Here is a 20,878-nt window from a genome sequence, read left to right as displayed (position 1 = left end):
TAACAATAAAATAAGGACATTGATGAATAGAGTTTTAGTAAAAACACAAGAACAAATGAGGTGTATAGGTGTATCGTGTATCATGTATGGATCATGGAAATTGGTTAGTATTTTGCATAGAATTGTTCTCACCCAAATTCTATTGGTACAGGCTAACAAGTTGGATATTTCCTTTGTGTCACATCTATGTCACAAAGTAAAGCTAACATAGACAAACAGTTGAAGAAAACCAAGAATTCTAACATAAGTAAAAAAAACATACACCTAGAAAAGAACCAAATTTAAACATTCATAATCTTGTTTGTTTCATATTCATTTTTCTCCATTCTAATTGACCAATGATATATATAAACACTTGAACAGGATTAACATCATTATCCAGGTCCACTGGCGGAAAACACAAATCAAATAACTCAAAGATTTGAGCTTACACTTGTTCTTATTAACTCAATCCACTAGGCAAGAATTACAATCAATAAGTTTGTGGCATGACCAATTGACCAATGATATATATAAACACTTGAACAGAATTAACATCATTATCCAACTCCACCACCACCATCACTGGAAAACACCAATCAAAAACACTAAGCAATTAACTAAACCGGTCCCCATCTATATAGTTGAGATGGAAAACTTCTTCTGATCACTCCAAAGCAACAGCAACAGCTATCTAAGGTAAGGATTCTAAAGTATAAAACCCCCCAAAAACAAAACATATCTACCATAAACTTAACCAAAACAACATTATCAAATTGCATTATAAAAGATCTCTCTTCTTCTGATTTATCAGCCAAGTCAAAAGTAGAACCAACAATCAAGATGCATTGTTTGGACATTCCCTCGCGAAGTGACCCTGTTCCCCACAGTTGTAGCAGCTGGTTCCACCACCACCACCACCACCTCTTCCTCCTCCTCCATATCTACCGAAATTACCTCCACCTCCACCTCCGCCTCCACCACTAGTACAGTCTCTCGCAATGTGCCCTTGCCCTCCACAGCTGTAGCATGCACCACCACCACCACCACCACCACCGCTACTCCGACCGCGATTGCAATCCCTAGCAAGATGCCCAGAACCGCCACAATTGAAACAAGCAGAACCTCCTCCGCCACCGCCACCCCCACCACCACCACTCCCCTGTCGCCCACAATCTCTAGCCATGTGACCAGATTCCCCACAAGTATAACACCCGCCTCCTCCTCCTCCTCCATTCCTCACACTACTCCTAAATCCACCACCATTAGATCCATACCCTCCTCCCCCTCCACCGCTGTTACGGAATCCATAACCACCCCTCCCGCCTCTTCCACCACCGTATCCATCCTGTCGACCTTCCTCGAGTGAAGATCCGTCAGGGCCAGTTACATCAACGGCCTTGGTACGATCGTTATCAATTGTTACCGCAAACTCAACGATCTGTCCTTCTTGAAGAGTTCTGAACCCATCTGATTTGATTGATGACTGATGAACAAACAGATCATCAGTGCCATCTTCAGGAGAAATAAAGCCAAAGCCTTTCTGATTGTCGAACCATCTCACAGTACCTCTTGCTCTTATACCCTCCACTTCCATTGACGACTCCGTTGATGAGAAATCGAAAGATCCAAAATTTAATGATCAACCCCTAGAATAGAAGAAGCCCAAGAGTGTATCCCAGAGAAGACCGGCGATAGATTTCATATATCAGATAATAGGAGAGGAGAGAGAACCCAAGTATCCATTTTTTAAGGACAAGATTGCCCATCTCTTTCGTCCATATTACAAGAAAACCGAGACATCTCTCTCTCACCTTCTAGACTCTAGAGTGATAAAAATCAAAGGAAAGGTGAATGGGTAAAAATGGAAAAAGAGGGAAATGAAATCCATTTACTTTTTCCAGCAACTTTTCAGTCAATTAAATTCACACCTTATAATTGGTAGCAGCAACCTTATCTAATATTATCTTCATCTAAATATTGCTAGCCTAGCCTGGTGTGGTGAAAACAAAAATTAGAATTTGGATTGGGAAGCAATGATGAATCAATACTGTAATAATCTGTAAAAAGTACCAGATTTGATATACATATATATATGTTCTCTCAAAAGAGTAATCTTTAACTGAAAAATGGAACAACAGATTGAACATTGCATGTGGGTTACCTTACCTATCTATTTATCTAAAGAATGCAGCAGCAGAGATGAAATTCACATGTTTGTTTGTTTATTTGGCCATAGATGCTCTCTCTTTCTCAATCTGTGTGGCCTTGGCCTTGACCTTGAAGAAGAAGAAGAAGAAGGAGGAGGAAGTAGAGCTATCTAGTAAACTTCCACATTCCATTGCTCACTCTTCTTCAACGCTTTCCTGTACTCGATCCAGTCAATTCCTGAAATTCAAACCATTGTTTACTTTCCATATCTCTCTTTCTCATCTCTTGAGAATACTTAATAAATCAAATATCATCATATGACAACATATATATGTCTCCACCTCATACATTTTACATTTTCAGCACTGAAATTCGCTTAAAATGTGCCCAAATGGCTCAATTTGATCAACATTGAAAACCGGGCAAATTTCATGGCAAGAAGAAGATTTATTTTGTTGTTTTCCTAAAACATAAGGTTGTGGATGTATGTAAATAGGTGTTATGGATGAGGACATATTAATTTCATACCATCTTTGGCAGCTAATGGGACCATAATGTCGTCAATTCCCTTCTCCATTCCTTTCAGCCCACACATGTAGACATAGGTGTTCTCCTTCTGCAGCAGTTGCCATAGTTCCTCTGCATATTCAGCCATTCTTGTTTGAATGTACATCTTCTCTCCCTTTTCATTTGTTTGCTCCCTGCTCACCGCATAGTCTACCCTGAAATTTTCTGGGGATCTCTCCTTCATTTTCTCGAATTCCTGTTTTATTTCCCCACTAACCATTTCTAAGATATTTTTATCCATATATTTTGCCTAATTAAGATGTTATTCATTTCATACCTCCTTGTAAAGAAGTGAACTGCTTGTAGGAACACCCAGGAAGAGCCATGCCAATCCATTGAACTACAGACAGACACACAATTATCAAACATCAGTTAAATACCTAGACAGTAGACAGTTTTATCCCTTCTTGATTTGTAAAAATTATCTAGTCACCACCTTGTAATCCTCGTACTTCTCAAAGAACATCTTCCACAAGAATGAACGGAAAGGAGCAATTCCAGTTCCAGTTGCAAGCTGCAGAAACATGTGTGCGCATTTATAATGGAAATGGAGAAGGGATGGTAGCATGATGATGATGACAATTGACGACACATATGGGATTAAAAACAATTTTTACCATTATAATGGTGGCATTTGGATCTTTTGGCATAAGCATTTCTTTTCCAACTGGACCCGTTATCTTTACATCGGCACCAGGTTTCAAATCACCTGTAATGTAGATAGAATCCATGTCCGCTTATGTAGAACATTTGTATCTGGATTTGATTTCTCAATAGGAAAACCATTTATGATTTTTTGGGGATACACATCCAGATACATTATTTACTGATATGAAGTCAAAATTCTGAAACTAACTTGATTGATGACAGAATACTAGTAGAGAATTCAAGGGTGGTATTCTTACACAAGAAATTTGAGCAAACTCCTTTAACTATTTCCCCTTGATCGTTGGTGTAAACAAGCCTTTTGACACACAATGAAACCTATATGATGATGAAGCAGCCAATATGGGAAAGATAATCAAGAAACCTTAACAGTTGAGAATACTGGAAATGAAGCTTACAGTTTGGGAGTTTCCAAAGTCACCAAGAGCACTGCTGGCAATGGAATACAGCCTTAGTTTGTGAGGCTTCCCATTCTTGTCAATACCATCTGGGATTACACCAATAGATTGGCCTTCTCTGTAGGGAACTTCTCCTGTTTATATAATTAATTGATTTTAAAAGATGAGATAGATTGTAATCATGTTTAACAGCCCTTTAAGCTGAAAAAGAGGAGACCTTCAGTGGTGAAGACCATGTGCCAGGTCTCTCCAGGAGCATCATCTCCAGTAATCTTAGAATTAAGGAGACATTGGCTGGTGTATGGCTCCTTTGGCCTGTATTTGTTCACAATCACACCTTCCTCCATTTTCTTGGAAATCTTTTCAACCTTTTTAGGAGCCTCGGTGGTGGTCTCAGTAGTGACCTCAGCTCTGACAGAGAATGCTTTCCCCCCAAGTGATGCATTTCTATAGTGTAAAGAAACCTGATCATAACAAAAGAAACTCAGGGTCATTTTTATCAAACACCATTGTTGCATGGAGACAGAACATTGAAATTTCCAAGTAAAATGTTCACCTTGTTGAAACCGATTCTCTCTGGAGGGAGGATGATAGAGGTTTTGATTGAGAGGGAGGACTTAGAGGAGGAAGGGAGGGTGACAGCAGCAGTTACTGCGGCAGCCATGGATGCTGAGGCTGAAGGAAGAGAAGGGAGAAAGGCAGTGAGTGATATGGTGTCAGAGAAGCAGCAGCAAAAGAAGAAGAAAAGGGTGAGGTGGGATTTTCTGATATCTTCTCTCTCATTTTCTTGTCAGGGGAATCGAACAGAGTTGGAAATTGGGTGGACGAGATCGCAAATGAAGTGGCAGATGGGAAGATAAGAAATTGTGTGAATTAGCCACAGAATTTTGGAATCGCCATAGCTGCTCAATCTTTCTCTTCCTGTCCCATTCCATCTCATAATTTAGCCCTATTTTTTCAACAAAAAAAAAATCAACTATATGTCCTAAAAGTCTTATTTTTGTATAAACGAGTTAAGTTATTCGTGAGGATGGTTCAAAACTCGTCTCGATATCGGTTTGACTGAACTGGAGTCAAAATCGAGTAGTTCGATATTATAATCGAGCTTGATTTCGAGTGTTACATTTCCAGTTTCAATAATATACTTAGATTTGAAGTTGAACAAATAAATAAGTCCAAAGTCTTATTTTAAGTAAACGAGACAAGTTGTTCGCGAGATTCTTTCAAAACTCGACTCAATTTAGTTTGAACAGTTCGTGAGTAGTTCAGTGAATACTCGTCTCGATATCAGTTTGACTGAACTAAAGTCAAGATCGAGTAATTCGATAATATAATCGAACTTTAATTCGAGTTTTACATTTTCAGTTTTAATATTTCGCGCATGAATATACTTAGACTTGATGTTGAACAAGTAAATAATATTAAATTTGTTAAAATATATATAATTAAAAAAAATTAAAACATTATATTATATAAATATTAATACCCTAATAAGATATTAAAAATATATAGGTCCAAACCAACTCATAGATATTTATAATTTATTATATTATATATATATATATATATATATATATATATATATATATATATATATATATTAGGTAAGATTTTTACATAGTATTATATTATATGTGTATTAATATAATTTAATAGGTAAAAACCCTTGACATAGTATTATTATATATATTTATGTGTATTGATACAATTTAGTAGTTACTATATATTAATTCACTAGCATAGTTACTATAAGTAATAATTTGAAGGATAATTGTCTATATGATATTATAATACTCAACATTTAATATTTTAGTAATGTTTTGTTAGTATTATATGTGTATTTATACAATTTAGTATGTAATTTATTATCATACTATATAACTAGTGATTTTGTATGATATTATAATATTTGATTATATATATAAAAAATGAATATATTGTAAATTATTTATATGGTCCAATATTGGATTTTAATAAATCTGAAATATATTAAAGTAACCTTTTATTTTATATATGTTGACCATATTAATATTTATATGTAATAAACCGACCCCCAACACCATATTACACATAATCATGAGCCTTAGAACTCACAACGGCTAGTTTTTGCGCGTCCGCGATCTAACGGTTACTTGATCGAGTTCTAGAATCTTTATATATCATTGACAAACGCCGTTTCAGCATCGACCCTGTTTCTGATCTTCGAATATCATTGAAAAGGATATCAATGGAAACCCCAACTTCAACTAGACGAATCACAAGATCACAAACCAAGGCCGCCGCCGCCGCCGTCGCTACGGTCATCCCAGGTAAGCTCATAATAACAACTGGACAATCATAGTTGATTACTTGAACTTCCTTCCACTAATTAACTTATGAAAATTTGAAGATCATGATCACCCCATTAAGAATTTGTCATCTGGGTCGTCGAAATATTCAAGAAAAGATCGATCTGTGCTTTTTGACATTTCCAATGATTCCCCTGTTCTTGGTCTTGCTATGGGAAGCATGAAGAAGAAGAGTGTTCGTAAATGTAATCATCGTCGATTCAAGGAAATAAGAACTCCGGGATCAGGGGAGGCACTTTTAAGAGATCAAGTCAAGATCCTTTTGAAAAAGGTTGAAGAAGATCAACCCCAACTCTTAGGAGGAGGACATTTTCTTGGTTTCAATGGCGGCGCCGGCGCCGGCGGTGGTCTTACTCCGGCTAATACTCCTCTAGCCTTCTTCATTAAACCTTGTCAAGATGGAAGCTTGAAGAAAGATACCCCTGTTCAACAACGGTCCATAAGAAAGAACCTATTTTTATAATTACTTACTTTTATAATAATTTAAAGACAAAAATATTCAATATATTTCTTTTGTATTAATGATAAAATGAAGAAAATAAATGAAAATTTGACGAGACGAGTAGACAGTAAAATGCGTAGATAAATAGAATATAAATTAAATTGTGCAAATAACTATTTCAAAATATTTTGACGAAATTATCTCGTCTCACGAATGGGCAGAATCTTCATGCGAATGGGCAGAATCGTCATTTGAATGTCAATATCGTCACACGAAGGGCACGATCATTCTGAACTTTTCACATGTCTTCTCATCGCGTGACGATGCTCTCTTCACGTTATGCGAAGGGGGTATTTTTGTCGTAAAAAATTCAAATGGTAATATGGATATCAGTGCAATCTAATTTATGGTCAAATTTCTCAAAATAAAAGGGTCAAAAGGGTCTTTTTATCATCTTCATAGTAGATAAGGAATCCAATCCTTAGATTACTCTGTTTTGTTCTTTGCTTTTTTTTCTTCTTCTTTCTTGTGTAAAAGCTCCGGCTGCCATGAATCCAACGGCATTCTTTCTCAATAAACCTTTCACCGCCGTTCATCACCTTTCAAAACTTCCGACCGGGCGTCTCCGATCAGCATCCGCCGCCCAACTCCTCCGGATCAAAAGTGAGAATAGTACAAACGAATCCATCACGAACGATGCTGTCGTGGTCGACGAGACCGACAGGAACCCAGAGACGGCGTCGGGGATACGATTCCGGCGGGGGGTGTCGAGGAAGAAAGGGCGTGAGCAAAGGCGGCTGAAACAGGGCGGTGGCGGAGATGAGGAACGGAAGAAGGAAAAGGTGGTTGTGAAGAAAGAATGGGAATCAATGAACTTAACAGAGAAGGCAATAGAGCTTTATGTTGGGGAGAAAGGATTGCTATTTTGGTTGAATAAATTTGCTTATGCTTCCATTTTTATTATAATTGGAGGTTGGATTTTGTTCAGGTTTGTCGGTCCTTCTCTCAATTTATACCAACTTGATCAACCTCCTCTTTCTCCTTCTTCTGTCTTCAAGGGTTAACTAATTAATTCAGCTCATGATCTGAATTTCTAGTTTTCATTTTTGGGATTTGAGGGATTTTCTCTGCAAGTGTAAGTAACAACAGATGATTATGATGAATGATTATGATTACCAGCTGCTTTGTTGCTCAGAATCAAATGTTTGAAATCAATTCTTTAAGTTTTAGCTATCTAGTTCCTTCTTTATACAGCAGATGATGAGAATTGTTTGGTTTTGATAATGGAATCTGAAATAAAAATGGGTTTCATAGCTGACTTCCAATATTGTTATTTGGATTATAAGACTTGTTTGAATAGTTGAATTTCAATAATTAAGGAATGGACAATTGAGAATCTAGAAATTGGATCTGAACAACATAGAAGAATAGTTGTGTTATAATATCAATGAAATACCTTTGGTAAAGATGTCAATTTAAGAAAGTAATGGCACATTTAACACTTGAATTTGTCCACAAACAACCTTTTTCACGAGACAAAGGCACGTATACATAGTGTATATCGTTTGAACTTTATATCCCGTCTGGTTGCTATCCGGTTATTGCAAAGGCCCAAGTGATAGTGGGTCATCAGCCGTGGAAACTCCAAATACATAATTTCAACTTGGTTCAGAAATTGCACATCACGTGAGTCAGGGAGGGAGTTGAATTGTTGGAGAGTCATCAACCTGTACTGAGTACACAATACACAATGTAGTACACCAAGAGTGACTAAAAAATTCTCTTGAAATACATGACCGAAGCCAATGCATATAAAAGTGTGTATGATAGAGATGAGTTGTGGCAACATCTCGCACTCATAGTAAACATACTCCACGTTTGGGAGTGGTTGAAGTTCAACCCCTACAAGTCAAGAGACCTAGAGCAAGTCGTTCCTCCGAGAGTAGAGGAAGTAGCAAGATGCTAGGGACGAGTCGAACCATCATCCAAATAATTGGGTAAGGGCAAGGCGAGATGAGACGGTATCCATAAAGGTTAGATAAAGGTAACTAATAGAGTAAGATAGCTAATATAGTGTGATAATTAATAGAGTGAAGATGCGTACCACACTAAGATGTGACACTAAGGAATAGAAAATAAAACAACAATAGTAAAGATTTCTCTGAAGAATATATAATAATAGAGTTTAAAATTTGTGCTGATGAACAAAATCAAGTTCTAATACCATGAAAAAAAATCCATCATTTGAAGGAATATATTAAATTTTAACAAGTTGCAAACAGATAAAAGAAATAATGGAAGAGCAATGAACAAGATCTGAGCTTAGGCGAATGAAAAAAACATTAAAAAAAAATTAAAATGAACTTAATAAGTTTTGTTACACAGGAAATAAGGTAAAATTAGGGTCGGAGAGAAATCATCTGTCTTTCTTCCTGTCTGTCTCCGACAAATTCCATGGATCCAAAGAAGACCCAGATCCCTCTCCTCCGTCTGCTTCTTCTCCTTCTCTGTAATCTCACATTTCTGTTGTCTGGAAGGGTATCCGGCATCAGATTTCCCGATCCGAATTCTCGTTTCTCCGGTGACATCTCCACCCACCCTCTGAAGACAGCGTTTTTCGCCCTTGGTAGCTTCTGGAGATCTGAAGCCATTTTTGGTTGCTTGGACGGTGTCGTTCGGACATCCGTCGGTTATGCTGGCGGTTCCAAAATTAATCCCGAGTATCGAAATTTGCGTGATCATGCCGAAACTGTACAGGTATACAAATAAAGCATTTCCTGATAGATCTCATGCTCTCATTCACTCAAGTGTTTGTTGAAATGCCTTGAGATAATAATAGAATGTGATTTGAATTTTGGGGGATTTCATGAGGATAATGAGGAATTAGAGTATCTCATTGCAACTGTGCATAGAATTGATTAATCCTGCTTTGCTAATGTGGAATGGGTGAGATACTTGTTAGAAACTAACTCTGTAAAAAATTGAATATGCAGGTTGAATATGATCCTAGATTGATTAGTTTCAGGCAACTATTAGATGTATTTTGGTCAAGTCACGATTCGAGACAAGTATTCGGACAAGGTCCTGATGTTGGAAACCAGTACAGGTCAAGATGATGTTGTTGTTTGTTTGTTAATGAATATATATATATATATAAATGTTGTTGTCCAGCAGCACCTAAGTGAGGCTTTCTGGTCTGGCTGCAGGTCCATTATATTCACAAATGGGACTGAAGAGTTTAGGTTGGCTGCAATTAGCAAAGAACGAGAACAAACCAAGTCAAAGCAAAACATTGTAACTACTCAAATTCAACAAATTGGAACATTTTATCCTGCTGAATCTGAACACCAGGTGTGTGGGCATGATATGATGATGGATTATGATTTACTGATCAGATCAAATAAATGTTATCTTATTTAGTTGTTGATTTGAACAGAAATTTGAGCTGAGAAGACACCCATTCCTGTTTCAACTGTTGGGGAATTTACAAGAGGAGGAGTTACTGATGTCCACTCTTGCAGCCAAGCTTAGTAGCTATGCAGCAGGTCTTTGTCCTGCGAGAATTCAAAGAAAGTTTGATTCTAAGATCACTGAAATCAATGATAAAGGGTGGCCTCTTTTAAGGAACATTTGATTTGGATTTAGAACAGGTATACAAATCATCAATCTATATATTGTAACAGACACACAAATAGGATCTATCTGCTTGTTCCACACACAAAGGTTCTCAGAGAGGAGGAGAGGTGGTACACCAAGGGTGGCCTGTCTTGTTTTGTCTTTGGTCTGTGTGCAGATTTCCTAAGCTTTTTCCATTGTAAAAACCCTTTAATTTTATGTAATTGAACTAATTCATATTCTTATATTTGGATTTTTGCATATTTAATCTCCAAAATAACATCAAAGTTGAATGTAAAAAAATATCAAATCTTAAGGTTATAGACGAAACCATAAATTAGAGTTATGGGAATTGAATCTAATGTAAAAAATAAAAAAAACTTGTTTTTTATTTTAAATAATTATGTAATGATATTATGGAATAAATAATTAAAATATATATATAACATTTGTGGAGAAAATCAATAAAAATATTAATAATTAATGTGTGCAAATTTTTTTAAAAGGATAATAAGATCGGGTTTAATTCGATATTGATCCCCACTTATATATAAAAGTGGAGCATAACCCGTATTAGGATCACAATAAATTTAGTACAATAATAGCTTAAAATTGTTAAAGATGTTGTGATTTCACCGCAAACCAAATTATCCAAAAATAAATAAATAATAGAAATATAATACATTGTCTCAAACCCTAAGGCCTCGTTTGATCTTTGGGTTATCAGATCTTTGGGTTAGCAGGATATTGTCTGAATTTCTTCTAAAAAAATCAATGTTTGATCAAATTAGGTAAAAATGTAGGTTTTTAAATTTTGTTCATATTTTACCCTATCTCTCCCCCTCTCACATCTACTCTCTTTATATATATATATATATATATATATATATATATATATATATATATATTATGATTAATAATATTTTTTAAATGAAATAATTTAATTTATATATATTCATTGAAATCTGTCCTAGCCTTGAAAAAAATATCTGATAGGTTTGAAGCGCTGGGTCTTATGAAGAGGGCTCTAAATTCCCAATTTCAGTATTTATTGAGAGGAGTCCCAGACTTGTTGTTCTCAGGGACCATTTTACATCAGTTGCTGGTTCGGAAGGTGAAGGCCAATTTGAATATGATGATTTTCAACTTTAATGGGGAGGAATATACTTTTGGTCTGAAAGAGTACGCATTGATTACATGCCTCAACTTCGACAGATTGCCTGAATACAAAGATGAATGCCGAGGTTGTCCACCCTTGCTGATAAAATATTTCAAAAGGAATACGTCAATTCGAATGATGGATTTGGAATCTATTTTCATGAAATGCACCGATAAGGAAGACGCATGGAAGATCGGGTTGATCTGCTTGATTAACCAGTACCTCTTCTCATATGACCCAAAACGGCTTTTAAATCTCAAAATCATCCATATGGTTGAAGATGTTGAAGATTTCCTCCGATTTCCATGGGGGAAGGTGTCCTTTAGATTCACCATGAGGGGTCTTGACCAGGACATGAAACACCACAGGTCCGTATATATGTCCAGGAAAGGGAGTGGAGTTACTAATTCTTTTGCTTATAACGTGTATGGGTTTGTACTAGCACTACAAGTGTGGAGCTATGAGATCATTCAAAACTTGGTCCCTAAATTCGCCACAAGGAAAGACGTTGATGGCCCTTTTCGCCCAAGGATACTGTTGTATCAATCCAAAAGGAAGAATACATTTCAGGAGGTACAATCTGCCTTTAACAGCGCTGTGTTTTCTAAGATGAAAGAGTCCTCCGAGGAGACGAGTTTGTACAGTGGGGAGGATTTTGAACACATTAACAATTCATTCGATAATTTGTTTGAGGGAGTTACTGATGGGGGAAAAAAGAGAAAGACTGATGAAGATGATGATGATGATGTTGATGAAGAACCTACTACTGTCCAACCTTCCAAGAGGAAGAGGAATGTTGAATATGATGATATATCCCCCCCAGCAAAGCAGCCATCAAGCGTCGTAGCCTGCGTAACATGAGTCCCCCATCCGCAACTTCAACACCTCCATCATCACCTGCACGTGAACCGGCACCGGCATCTCATGTTCAGATAAAGGATGCCGAAGTGATAAAGAAGGATGTCGAAGAGATAAAGAAAGATGTCGAAGAGATCAAGAGAGACATAAGAGACATCAAATTGAATCAACAAAACTACTTTACGAGGTTTGAAAAGATGATTCTCAGTCTAAGCAACCAGTTCGCCAGCCATGTCACCAACCAGGTAATTCTGTTAGAGCTTTCTGTTTTTTAATGTCTTGATGCAGCTGCTTGACGTAGCTGCTTGACGCAGCTGCTTGACGCAAGCTGTTTGACGCAGCTGCTTGACGCAGCTGCTTGACGCAGCTGCTTGACGCAAGCTGCTTGACGCAGCTGCTTGACGCAAGCTGCTTGACGCAGCTGCTTGACGCATCCTGTATATAAATTCTTTTCACTTTTGTAGCAGGAGCAGAAGGAGAATGACATCGGTCTGAATGACATTCGTGACGAAGAAGAGGAAGAAAAGCAGAATGACATTCGTGACGAAGAAGAGGAAGAAAAGCATAATGACATTCTTGACGAAGAAGAGGAAGAAAAGCAGAATGACATTGGTCTGAATGACATTCTCGATGAAGAAGAGGAGCAAAAGGAGAATGAGAAGATTAATAATGGATCCATTTTGCAAGACAATGTTGAATTGGAGCAGAAGAAGATTGAGAATGAGAATGTTGAGGATGAGAATGTTGTCGAGAACGTTATTCATGAGGCTGTTGTCGAGAATGAGAATGTTGTCGAGAAAGAGGTCGTTGTTGAGAATGAGAAAGAAGAAGTGGAGATTGAAGAAGGGGAGAAGAAAGAAGAAGTGGAGATTGAAGAAGGGGAGATTGAAGAAGAAGGGGAGAAGAAAGAAGAAGTGGAGAAGAAAGAAGAAGTGAAGAGAAAGCCTATACAAAAGACTTTTCAGAAAAAGGTGGGGAAGAAGGTTGGGAAGAAGAAAGACGAAAATGACGAAGATGAACTGGAAATAGTGAATACTCCTCCTCCTCTTCCTAAGAAAGTCATATTGGTCACGAGAAGGAATAGGAGGCCGAAGAATGATCCAGATTTCACCGACCCCAATCTGAAACAGCCCAAGTTAAAAGATCCTATCACCGTCAATCCACTTCTAAAATATGACGATCAACTTCTTCATCAATTGCAAACATGGCTTAAAGATCCAAAAACTGACAACACAAAAATTGAGCTCCATACTATATTAGGTGATAAGGCATTATTTCGCCGAATGCTAAAAAGGTTCACCTGGCTGACTGATGATGTAAGTAATATTCATGTTAGAATAATTTTAGATTTGCAGATTGTATTTTAAATGTTTTTCTCTTGTGTAGGAAATCGATGCAGGTTGCTTCATTCTGAGAAGAAGAGCTTGGGTATATCCAAAGACATATAAGAAGAACTTCTTTATTGGAGATTGTTGGCTCCACACCAGGTTCACTGCTGAGTACCCTGCGTTTAAGAAAAGTCGTATTGAGTTTGACATTGAAAACTTTTTCGAATACTTCTTGGGCGATGAAAGCAACTATAGGAATAGTTGGAAAGTATGCGATGATATATATATTCCTTTGAACATCAAAGACGTCCACTGGATACTTTGTGTTGTCCGTCTACAACAATGGCGCGTAGACGTATATGACTGCGATCCTGGATGTTATGCTAATCTTGATGAGTTTGTGCTACCGATGTGACAAATGATTCCGGTTATATTTGACAAGGCATTGCCTCTTGAAGATAAACAAAGATTTCCTCTGCTCAACCCTGATTCCGTTTTGCCATACACAAGACTTCCAGAGTCAGAAGTTCCCAAAGCAACTAAGAGTGGAGATTGTGGTGTATTTGTACTAATGTATATTGAGTACTTGACTGCAGGTCTGAATCTAGCAGAAGTGACCTCAAATGAGATGAAAGCTTGGAGAGAAAAGTGGGCAGTGAGGTTATTTCATGGACTTGTAGATCCATAGGTTATTTATGAAACTTTTGTACTGATAACAAATTTTTGTAATGTTAATCTCAAACCTTTGTAATATGGTTGATTTAATGATATCAAATGTTGTTAATGATATATATGTTATTGTAATTAATTTAATGCCTTAAGTACACAGTTATATAAACCATGTCTAATGTAATAGGTTCTGCACTAATGTAAACCATGTTTCGTCAAGCAGCTGCGTCAAGCAGTTTCGTCAAGCAGCTGCGTCAAGCAGTTTCGTCAAGCAGTTTCGTCAAGCAGCTGCGTCAAGCAGCTGCGTCTACAAAAACACTTGGTACAAAAACCCTGTCCCTGTATTACATTCACCAGAAAACTACAAAAACACCAGAAAACACCAGAAAACACCAGAAAACAACATTCAATGAATCTTTGTTACAATACAATACACTTTACTGAATCCTTGAATCCTTGATGCAAAAACAACATTAACACCTCCACACAAGACATTTGGTAATAAGTCTACAAAAACAACATTAACACCACAACACAACACTAACAAGTTCATTCTAAGCTAATGGCTCGTAAGATTGAGATGATGGCTCGTAGAGCTGAGATGAGGGCTCGTACAGTTGAGATGATGATGGCTCATTCTGCTGAGATGATGAGGGCACATGCTGCTGAGATGATGAGGGCTCATGCTGCTGAGATGATGCTCTTGCTCTTGCGGTAGACGGTGCAGGCATCACTGCTTTGTATGTTGCTCTATTATGTCCTAGACCTGCACATGAACTGCATCGTCTCGGGACCTTACGGACCTCACCTTGGGATGTCCTACGTTTAGTTTGTGGCCGACCTTTCTTAACCTTCACAGGTGGTTTTAGACACACGCGTTGTTTGATAATATCGGGAAAATCCCAATTCTCTTCATCACCAACCGGATAACATGTCTCCGCATATGCATTCAACCAAGATACAGTTGTATAATACCTATGAGAAGGAAAATAAAACGATTAAAAATAGGTTAAATAAATAGGTTCAAAACGATTAAATACCTTGAGCATAAGTCGTAAAGAACCACATTCCTGTGACGGGCAGCAGCCAGTGCATGTGTACAAGGAAGACCGGAGACTTCAAATACCCTACAAGTGCAGTCCTTGTCCTTCAAATTGACTTTATAATGTGCCTCATTATCATGCACATACAACTCAAATCGGTTAAGGGATGATACGGTATAGAATCTTGCTTTCAAATTGACTTTTCATACGTTGGAGATAAAAATTCTTGGTGGTTGGACGCTTTTTCTCTTTTATCATTAAACCACCCTTGTAATGTTGTTCTTAAAGACTCAAGCATTGCTGAAATTGGATACTTTCTGGCTTCCCTGCACTGACTATTCAAACTCTCTGCATAATTGCTTGTGAGTTGATTGTATCGCTTACCGGGGAAATATGCTCTACTCCATCTTTGAAATCCAATCTCTTCCAAATAGGCAGCAATCCTATGATCTTTAACCCTGATCTTGTCAAAAAACCGATTAAATTGGGGGATAGTGTACGCACGAGAAGCCAAATCAAACTCGACATGACAATTATCAGTTTTGAATTTGGCATTAATATTCATCTTTATGTGATATGTGCACGCACCGTGGTCTGCTTCTGGAAAAACAGCACACAAGGCATTGGCTATACTTGGGTGTCTATCGGATACGAAGACGAGATCATCAACTAATCCAATTGCTTCTCTAAGTTTTTGCATAAAATAAGTCCACGAGTTATTATTCTCTGAATCAACAACGCCGAATGCAACAGGATATAGTTGCTCATTGGCATCCAATGTAACAGCCACCAATAGTTGACCTCCCACCTTGTGCTTGAGAAAACTTGCATCAACACACAATATGGGACGACAAAAGGCTTTGAAACCCCTAATTGAGAGGCCTAGAGACATGAACATATATTTGAAGTGGCCGTGCTCGTCTGTCTGAATATCTGTTATGGTACCCGGATTATTCTTCTCCAACATGTATAGGTATGAAGGCAATTTTCCATAGGAATCCTCTACCGTCCTCGCACCGCCGTTAAAGCCGTTTCCCTTGCCCTCCAAGCCTTATTATAAGTCAAAAACATCCCATAAGCTGACTGCATGTCTTCAATTATTTTTTTAGGCAAGTGGTTATGGTGATGGTCCATGTACTTACCCTTCATGCACTGCCCAATAACCCATGCCGGTGTTTGCATTTTTTTTTCCGGCCTCGACAAAACTGAGCATGAGTGTTGTCGATTGAATTTCCGAATCTCAAACATCTCGGAAAACTTACCTTTCACAGCACGTAAGCTCCACTTGCATGTCTCATCCATACATTTCACATACCAAAGATGTTTTCGAGACTTTTTCACTTTGAATTCAAAATGATAAGTCATCGCATATTTATATAGCTTCAGTTGAAGTTCTTTTTTAGTATCAAATAACATACCGACTTCCAATACGGTTTCACTAGTTAACGCCAATGCAAATGAAGGGTCTGTCGGTGATACGTCTGTCGGTGATACGTCTGTAGGGTCTGTCGATGGTGTACCCATTGACGCTCTTGCACTAGATGGTGTACCCATTGACGCTCTTGCACTAGATGGTGTACCCATTGACGCTCTTGCACTAGATGGTGTACCCATTGACGCTCTTGCACTAGATGGTGTACCCATTGGTGTAGGTATTGACCGGTGCGGCGTGCGTGCAACTGCTGATGCAGGACTAGTAGTAGCTTGGAAATCACTAACCCGTTCATAATTAAAGTCAATAACGCGTTCATGATTAATCAGTTCATGATGAGCCCGTTCATCTTCTTCTCCTCCTCCTTCATTATCACTTTCAAATAAAATCTGTTGAGAAACAACTCGAGAAACAACGTCGGGTATAGTTTTTTGAGTAATGATTGGTAGTGTAGTATCTTGACTTGGGTACTTCTCTACTAATGAGACACAAAGTGGTGACGAAGATGACGAACTTCGACCCGATATCAACCGTGATAAATACATGCCCACATCTTTATCTCCCTCAATAACAACAGGGGGAAGTTTTGCAGAAGGATCATACATGACTTTAATCACTAAATCATATGCAGACTTTTGCACGTTAATCGTCTCATAGATTGTATCAACTAATTCAGCAAATGTAGTACATTGAGGTATATCCATGGTTTTGCATGATTGTGCAGAGAAAGACCTGGTACCATTGGCTGCAATTTACCACTCTCCATTGTACACAACAAATACGTCAGCAAATACTTCAGCTGCAATTGAAAAAATGATAGTATCAATCGAGAGACACCGTAACAATGAAATGCAAGTAAAGTGTATGGGGTGCGTTACGCATCTGCGTAACGCAACTACGTGACGCAACTGCGTTACGCACCCAGTTTCCGCCGCGACGGTGGCATTCCACCTACTCATTCCCTAATCACTACACCATAACAAACAAAGCGTGGAAAGAGAGAAATGAAGAAGGAGAAGAATACCTGTAGCAGCAGAAAGAGACATTGTGAAGGAAGAGAATGGATTCCGCCGTCGTCTTCGTCGGTCGGTGGTTGGGTTTTTTAGAGAGAAGGAGGAGAAGGGAAGTGAAGAAAGAGAAGAAGAAAGAAAGAATGAAAAGAACTGAGATTTTTTTTATTATATAGTAAGGGCATTGTGGACTTTTCACAATGCCCTCAGGTGCGTCACGCAACGGGAGGGTGCGTGACGCAACGGGGGTATTTTCGGCAGAAAATTATTTGGGGGTCACCAGCGCTATAAAAATTAGTGGCCCGCACCATCGACTATTTGGCCCTATTTTGGGATCATTTCCTCAAATTTCCCCTCACATCTACTCTCTCCTTTTATATATATATATATATATATATATATATATATATATATATATATTATGATTAATAATATTTTTTAAATGAAATAATTTAATTTATATTATTTTTTTTAAAAATATAAATAAATATTAAAAAATTATAAATATATTAATATTAACTTTTATTAATATATAAATAAAAATTTAAATAAATACTAATTTTATAAATAACTACTATTATAATTTAAATATTACATCAAATAATATAGTATATTATAATCTTATTTATATTGCGTATTTATTTTTATTTAATATAATTAATATAAAAATTTTACATTAAATTAATGTTATAAGATAATAACTAAAATTCAAACAAATTTATTAGAATATTTATTTAGAATAATAGTTTAAAGTTAGTTTATATTAAAAAAAATTAAATAAATTTATTTATAAATATTTAATTTAAATGAAATATATTTATAAATTAATTAATATTTTTATTTAAATATATTTCACTTTATTTTCTAATATAATTATTTATTTAAACTATTTAAAATTTAAATGGTATTTTAGATAATATAGTAGGTTATAATTTTATTTATATTTAATATAATTTTTTAAAATAAAATAATTTATTAATTTAATTTATATGAAAATAAATTTTATAATGTAATAAAATAATATAAGATATATATATATATTATTTTTTATTAATATAAAATAAAATATTTAAGTAAGTGTAATTTAGGTATTTTAATTAATAAAAGAATTAATTTGATTTATATGGTATCGTTAGGTTTTAGATAAAATCTGTGTTTTATCCTAAAAACCCTAAGATGAAACTAGGGTTTTGCTGTCTTATTTATGTGTGAACATAAACTATAAATCTTTAATCTAATTATATTTAATCAATAAATTTATAAAAAAAAATGTATAGTGGGTGTGAATTTAATAATATATAATAAAGAAATGAAAAGAAGGAGCATATATAGTACTAGTGGTCGGGTGGGTGATAGAGTGAAAAGAGATTCCCAAAATCCGATCCAACTAAAGCAATCAAGCAGGCAGGAGCAGACGGCGCAGACGCAGTGGAGAAGATAACCCTTTTTCTCTTTTTCTCTATCTACAACTGCATACATACACGTTCGTAAAGATAGAGTCGGAAAGGAAAAGAAAAAAGGCTTCTTCAACCTCCTCCTCCTCGGCGGTAGATCGAGCGGCGGACAAGAAGAAGACAAAGCCAAACATGTCATCCGACAAAGTTAGGGCTTCCCACATCCTTATCAAACATCAAGGTTCTCGTAGGAAGGCTTCATGGAAAGATCCAGAAGGTAAAATCATCATGGATACTACCAAGGAGACAGCCATCTCTAAACTCACCGCCATCCGCGACGACATCACCTCTGGCAAGGCCAAGTTCTCCGACGTCGCCACTCGTCAATCAGACTGCAGCTCCGCCAAACGCGGAGGAGATCTTGGTCAGTTCTTTCAAACCCTTCTTTTATTGTTTCGATTTATTCTTGCTAGAACAAGTTTTAGATTCTGGGTATTAACCTGTTTGTTTATAAGGATGAAGAACATATAATAGTCTTATTCTATTAGATAGATAGATCTTCATCATTATTGTGAAACTAGCACTGATCTTCTGGATCTTTCAATTCAATTGGATGCTGATCATCTTCACATTGGTAATTCTGATTTCAATATGTACAAACATATCTGTTCTGTTCCTGTTCTGTTTCAGTGCACTTTGTTTGAGGTTTCTTCTTCTGATAGAGAACTGTGTTCATTGTTGTAAACAAGCACATTCTTCTGTTGCATCTGTTCATGATTCCACAGCCTTTTATGATGTCAATGTAGCGATGAATCTGTAATAAGCTATTGGTAGTGAACTGATTGATATATTCAATACTGATCAAGTGATTGAAAATAAAATATTACCAGTTCAAGCCATGATTATTTGGTATTATTGAACAATTTTATGGTGAAATACATACTGATTGGGATAATAATACCAGTTCAAGCCATGATTACTTGGTGTGTTATTGAAAATTTTTATGCTGACATACATACAATACATAGTGATTGGATTATATATATGGTTTGTTGTTTCTTTTTGATGGTGATCAATGATAATAATGTGCAGGCTCATTTGGAAGAGGTCAGATGCAAAAGCCATTTGAAGAAGCAACATATTCACTCAAGGTTGGGGAGATAAGCGAGATTATTGAAACCGATAGCGGTGTTCATATAATATTGAGAACCGGCTGACCATATATGTCATCAAGAACAATGAATTCGCATCTTCTTTAATGCTGTGGCGCCCTCTATCTCTATCTCGATCTCGTTCTCAAGTTGTTTTTACTATGTCATATGAACTTCTGTTGATTATTTGTCTGTTGTTTCGTTTGGATTATACTCTATTGTTTGTAAGAGAAGGGTGCACCACAAGACATTCAACTATCTTCATCTTAATATTATTGTTTTATTTTCCAAATTTCAATAATAGATAAAAGGAAAATTAGTTCTGAAATTTTAAACATTGAAAAAGAAGTTAGAAATTTCCCTTTATTTGATTTCAATTTGTTCATTATCTTAGAGTTTGTTCAATCTTAGTATTTTCTTTTCTGTTTTATAAAAAGTTAAGATAAATTATTTAAATTTAATAAAAATAATTTCATATTTTAGATGATTTAATCTATAGGATTCACACCATTTTTCCTTTCTAGAAGCACAACATATTTGTCAATTGCTTTGTAGATTTTACATATTGTTATAATTTCCTGTATAATATCTTGGTTTTTCTTGTTTTTGATAAAAAGAAATCTAGAGTCATTTAATTTTTTAATTGATTTAATTATTAAAATATTTTA

At 36.4% G+C, this 20,878-nt stretch overlaps 6 protein-coding genes across 6 annotated transcripts; 4 read left to right on the top strand and 2 right to left on the bottom strand.

Moving 5' to 3' along the window:
• Nucleotides 1–420: 420 nt before the first annotated feature.
• On the bottom strand, nt 421–1,881 carry LOC124918646 (cold shock protein 2-like). Its single transcript, XM_047458691.1, has one exon. The coding sequence runs from the start codon at nt 1,574–1,576 to the stop codon at nt 818–820; it is 759 nt and encodes a 252-aa protein (XP_047314647.1). The 5' UTR covers nt 1,577–1,881; the 3' UTR covers nt 421–817.
• A 124-nt stretch (nt 1,882–2,005) lies between these two features.
• LOC124918645 (ferredoxin--NADP reductase, leaf isozyme, chloroplastic-like) lies at nt 2,006–4,514 on the bottom strand. The gene is made up of 9 exons (XM_047458690.1): nt 4,318–4,514; nt 3,979–4,225; nt 3,762–3,895; nt 3,603–3,681; nt 3,315–3,406; nt 3,134–3,211; nt 2,975–3,037; nt 2,659–2,893; nt 2,006–2,367 (listed from the first exon to the last, which is right to left on the bottom strand). The coding sequence occupies exons 1-9, from the start codon at nt 4,423–4,425 to the stop codon at nt 2,300–2,302; spliced, it is 1,104 nt and encodes a 367-aa protein (XP_047314646.1). The 5' UTR covers nt 4,426–4,514; the 3' UTR covers nt 2,006–2,299.
• A 1,441-nt stretch (nt 4,515–5,955) lies between these two features.
• LOC124924236 lies at nt 5,956–6,658 on the top strand. The gene is made up of 2 exons (XM_047464326.1): nt 5,956–6,070; nt 6,151–6,658. Exons 1-2 carry the CDS (start codon nt 5,989–5,991, stop codon nt 6,570–6,572), a joined length of 504 nt encoding a protein of 167 aa, XP_047320282.1. The 5' UTR covers nt 5,956–5,988; the 3' UTR covers nt 6,573–6,658.
• A 388-nt stretch (nt 6,659–7,046) lies between these two features.
• LOC124921499 lies at nt 7,047–7,729 on the top strand. Its single transcript, XM_047462170.1, has one exon. The coding sequence runs from the start codon at nt 7,100–7,102 to the stop codon at nt 7,613–7,615; it is 516 nt and encodes a 171-aa protein (XP_047318126.1). The 5' UTR covers nt 7,047–7,099; the 3' UTR covers nt 7,616–7,729.
• Nucleotides 7,730–8,977: 1,248 nt separating this feature from the next.
• LOC124920938 (peptide methionine sulfoxide reductase A5) lies at nt 8,978–10,411 on the top strand. The gene is made up of 4 exons (XM_047461528.1): nt 8,978–9,308; nt 9,545–9,657; nt 9,758–9,902; nt 9,988–10,411. The coding sequence occupies exons 1-4, from the start codon at nt 9,006–9,008 to the stop codon at nt 10,183–10,185; spliced, it is 759 nt and encodes a 252-aa protein (XP_047317484.1). The 5' UTR covers nt 8,978–9,005; the 3' UTR covers nt 10,186–10,411.
• Nucleotides 10,412–19,017: 8,606 nt separating this feature from the next.
• LOC124920752 (peptidyl-prolyl cis-trans isomerase Pin1-like) lies at nt 19,018–20,502 on the top strand. The gene is made up of 2 exons (XM_047461303.1): nt 19,018–19,483; nt 20,152–20,502. Exons 1-2 carry the CDS (start codon nt 19,252–19,254, stop codon nt 20,274–20,276), a joined length of 357 nt encoding a protein of 118 aa, XP_047317259.1. The 5' UTR covers nt 19,018–19,251; the 3' UTR covers nt 20,277–20,502.
• Nucleotides 20,503–20,878: the final 376 nt, after the last annotated feature.

Source organism: Impatiens glandulifera, chromosome 1 (genome assembly GCF_907164915.1).
Source record: "Impatiens glandulifera chromosome 1, dImpGla2.1, whole genome shotgun sequence".
Lineage (NCBI taxonomy): Eukaryota > Viridiplantae > Streptophyta > Magnoliopsida > Ericales > Balsaminaceae > Impatiens > Impatiens glandulifera.
Note: the sequence above shows the minus strand (reverse complement) of the source record. Positions and strands in the feature narration are given on the sequence as shown.

What these genes read in the sequence shown, in the direction of transcription:
- LOC124924236 (XM_047464326.1), top strand. Translation starts at nt 5,989, where the DNA reads ATGGAAACCCCAACTTCAACTAGACGAATCACAAGATCACAAACCAAG. An exon ending in CGTCGCTACGGTCATCCCAG is followed by an intron (nt 6,071 to 6,150) that starts GTAAGCTCATAA and finishes GAAAATTTGAAG; the next exon opens with ATCATGATCACCCCATTAAG.
- LOC124918645 (XM_047458690.1), bottom strand. Translation starts at nt 4,425, where the DNA reads ATGGCTGCCGCAGTAACTGCTGCTGTCACCCTCCCTTCCTCCTCTAAG. An exon ending in ACTTTGGAAACTCCCAAACT is followed by an intron (nt 3,682 to 3,761) that starts GTAAGCTTCATT and finishes ATCATCATATAG; the next exon opens with GTTTCATTGTGTGTCAAAAG. An exon ending in AGTTTGCTCAAATTTCTTGT is followed by an intron (nt 3,407 to 3,602) that starts GTAAGAATACCA and finishes TCTACATTACAG; the next exon opens with GTGATTTGAAACCTGGTGCC.
- LOC124921499 (XM_047462170.1), top strand. Translation starts at nt 7,100, where the DNA reads ATGAATCCAACGGCATTCTTTCTCAATAAACCTTTCACCGCCGTTCAT.
- LOC124920938 (XM_047461528.1), top strand. Translation starts at nt 9,006, where the DNA reads ATGGATCCAAAGAAGACCCAGATCCCTCTCCTCCGTCTGCTTCTTCTC. An exon ending in GATGTTGGAAACCAGTACAG is followed by an intron (nt 9,658 to 9,757) that starts GTCAAGATGATG and finishes GTCTGGCTGCAG; the next exon opens with GTCCATTATATTCACAAATG. An exon ending in CTGCTGAATCTGAACACCAG is followed by an intron (nt 9,903 to 9,987) that starts GTGTGTGGGCAT and finishes TGATTTGAACAG; the next exon opens with AAATTTGAGCTGAGAAGACA.
- LOC124918646 (XM_047458691.1), bottom strand. Translation starts at nt 1,576, where the DNA reads ATGGAAGTGGAGGGTATAAGAGCAAGAGGTACTGTGAGATGGTTCGAC.
- LOC124920752 (XM_047461303.1), top strand. Translation starts at nt 19,252, where the DNA reads ATGTCATCCGACAAAGTTAGGGCTTCCCACATCCTTATCAAACATCAA. An exon ending in CAAACGCGGAGGAGATCTTG is followed by an intron (nt 19,484 to 20,151) that starts GTCAGTTCTTTC and finishes AATAATGTGCAG; the next exon opens with GCTCATTTGGAAGAGGTCAG.